The 2756-nt window shown below is 47.8% G+C and overlaps 1 protein-coding gene across 3 annotated transcripts in view; it reads left to right on the forward strand.

Moving 5' to 3' along the window:
- The first annotated feature begins 209 nt into the window (after positions 1 to 209).
- Positions 210 to 2756, forward strand: part of otud5a (OTU deubiquitinase 5a) — a 4951-nt gene continuing 2404 nt past the window's right edge. For 2 of the 3 annotated variants that reach the window (XM_044039231.1, XM_044039233.1), the window contains exon 1: positions 210 to 1048. In XM_044039231.1, coding sequence (XP_043895166.1) covers positions 467 to 1048 — 582 coding nt within the window. In that variant the 5' untranslated portion in view covers positions 210 to 466. The remainder of the gene's footprint in view (positions 1049 to 2756) is intronic. The other variant, XM_044039232.1, reaches the window with a different exon arrangement.

The following is a 2756-nucleotide window of genomic DNA, read 5'->3' on the forward strand; positions in this document are numbered from 1 at the left end:
AAAGTGTCTTCTATCTTCGCCTTTGATCCTCCCGCTCGTTCATTTTACAATAAAGTCGCGTTGGAAAAAAGTGCTGACTCAGGGTTTGCGATCAAAACACCAACTTTTGACGGCACATTTATGATAAATAAAGTGAGAGAACATGGACGTGATGACGTAGACGCTGGGAGCAGGAAGTGACGCCACGGCCCGTCAGTCTGTTGATGTTGTTGATGTCGGCAGGAAGAAGAAGAAGAAGAAAAAGAAGAAACGGACGGAGCCTCGTTTTGTTTTTGTTTTTCTAAACAGAGGGAAAGTTCCCGCTCCGCCGCCGCTTCTTCACCTCCCGCGTCGTTAACGGTGAGCTCTCGGTGTGTGGAGGCGGAGCTCCGGACCGGAGCCGAATACAGCAACACTTTAGATCTAGAAAGGGAGGACTCGTCACCCGCTGACCCCCTCCTCCTCCCTCCGTCTCTCCTTCTCCAACATGACGATCCTCCCGAAGAAGAAGCCCAGCTCTGGGGTTGGAGTGTCGGACCACGCCGATGACAGCGACCGTCGCAGCGGCTCCGACCCGCACCAGCACCCGCACGCGGGGCGGACCGGAGCGCGGCCGAGGGCTTCGCCTCCGCCGTGGTCGTACCAGCCCGCTCCGCCCTCCGCCAGAGACGACAGGCGGAGCATCGAGGCCAGCTCCCGGCCGCAGCAGGCCTCTCCGCCGCCGGTTGGCTCCGTGTCCCCGGTGGGCCCCGGGGACGGTCGGGACGGCAGCGGGGGGATGGTGGCCGTGCCCCGCGGGGAGCTGGTGGTGTCGGCCGGCGTCGTCGGATGCGGCGGCGGCCTCGGCAGCTGCTGCTCCGGGCCTGGACTGAGTAAGAGACGGCGGCAGGCAGGCACCTGCTCCGGCGGAGTGGTGGCGACTCTGGCCGGCGGAGGCCAGCCCGGTGTGACCGGGAACGGAGGAGTGGGCTCCAGCCAGGACACGGAGGAGGGAGCCGGAAATAACAGCGAGGACGAGTACGAGAACGCGGCCCGGCTGCAGTCCGTGGACCCGGCCACCGTGGAGCAGGTAGGAGCCCTAGCGGGAGCTAAGCTAAGGAGCTAACAGCTAATGCTAACGAGGCTACTCAGGTGGGAATGAGCTACAGTTCAGAACGACACCTCTTTTCACCTGCGCGTTACCATGGCAACAGCACCGACGCTCGAGTCACGCTCGAGTCAGACTCTGTACTAAGCTGGGTCCATGGAAACAGCCTCAGACAAAACTGATACAGAACTGATACAGAACAATCAGAACGGACACAGATTTGAACCAATGCATGGTATTTGGTACCAGAACACAACAGAACCTTTTTGCCAGAAAGTTATTTTGAGCTCTTGAGCACTCCCTGTTTTGGTGGAGTGATGGTGTTTAAATGTTCAGACTGTTTACATGAAGCTCACTACAGTCGGACATTGTCTGCCTTTTAATTTTTTAACTCTAATTAATGGATACAGAAACTGATGATGTTTCCATATGTCACACAAAAAAGCTGCAGGAGCATCAGCAATTTAAACCTCTTTAAATCTCTCCAACATCCATGTTCTGTTCTCTGTTAACAACAAAGGAAAGTGTGTGACTGACCATGGTCTGTGTAGACCTGTCAACACTGTGACTTTTACTACACTAGCATTACAATTACCTTACTGTCACAACGATTACAACACTGTCAGTACAATTCCTACACTGTCACAACAATTACTACACTGTCACAATTACTACACTGTCACAACAATTACTACCCTGTCGCTACAATTACTACACTGTCACAACAATTACTTCACTGTCGCTACAATTACTACACTGTCAAAACAATTACTACACTGTCACAACACTGACGGTTACTACACTGTGACTGTTGCTACACTATCACTAGAATTACCTTACTGTCACTACAATTAGATAGATACTTTATTCATCTCACAGAGAAAGTCACAGTTCAGCAGCTCCAAGAATATGTAAAAAATAGAAACATAAGAGGCATGCAAAGTACAGTCTAAATATAAAATGAAATATATATATATGTATATATATATATATATATATAACAAAAATATATAAAAGACGTTGAAAAAGTAATGAATTATAAATCAGAAAGTTGCGTCATTACAGTGCAGAGGTGAGTGTATGCATGCACATGTACATGTGTGCGTGTGTGTATGTGTCATGTATGATGCAGGTTGAAGAGCCTACTCAGGTTACTACACTGTCACAACAATTACTACACTGTCATTACAATTACTACACTGTCACAACAATTACTACACTGTCACAACACTGTGACGTTACTACACTGTGACTGTTGCTACACTATCACTAAAATTACCTTACTGTCACTACAATTACTACACTGTCACTACTACCACTACATTGTGCTGTGTACTAGGTGTCAAAACAATTACTACACTGTCATTACAATTACTACACTGTCACAACAATTACTACACTGTTACAACAATTACTACACTGTCACTACAATTACTACACTGTCACATTACACACTGTACACTGGCTACTACAGCAACACACTGCTACTACACTGTACTACAACAAACACAACACTGTCACTGTACAATTACTACACTGTCACTACAATTACTACACTGTCACTACAATTACCTTACTGTCACAACAATTACTACACTGTCACTACAATTACTACACTGTCACAACAATTACTACACTGACACTAAATTACTACACTGCCCCTACAATTACTACACTGTCACAACAATTA

Source organism: Solea senegalensis, linkage group LG11 (assembly GCF_019176455.1).
Source record: "Solea senegalensis isolate Sse05_10M linkage group LG11, IFAPA_SoseM_1, whole genome shotgun sequence".
In the NCBI taxonomy this organism is placed as follows: domain Eukaryota; kingdom Metazoa; phylum Chordata; class Actinopteri; order Pleuronectiformes; family Soleidae; genus Solea; species Solea senegalensis.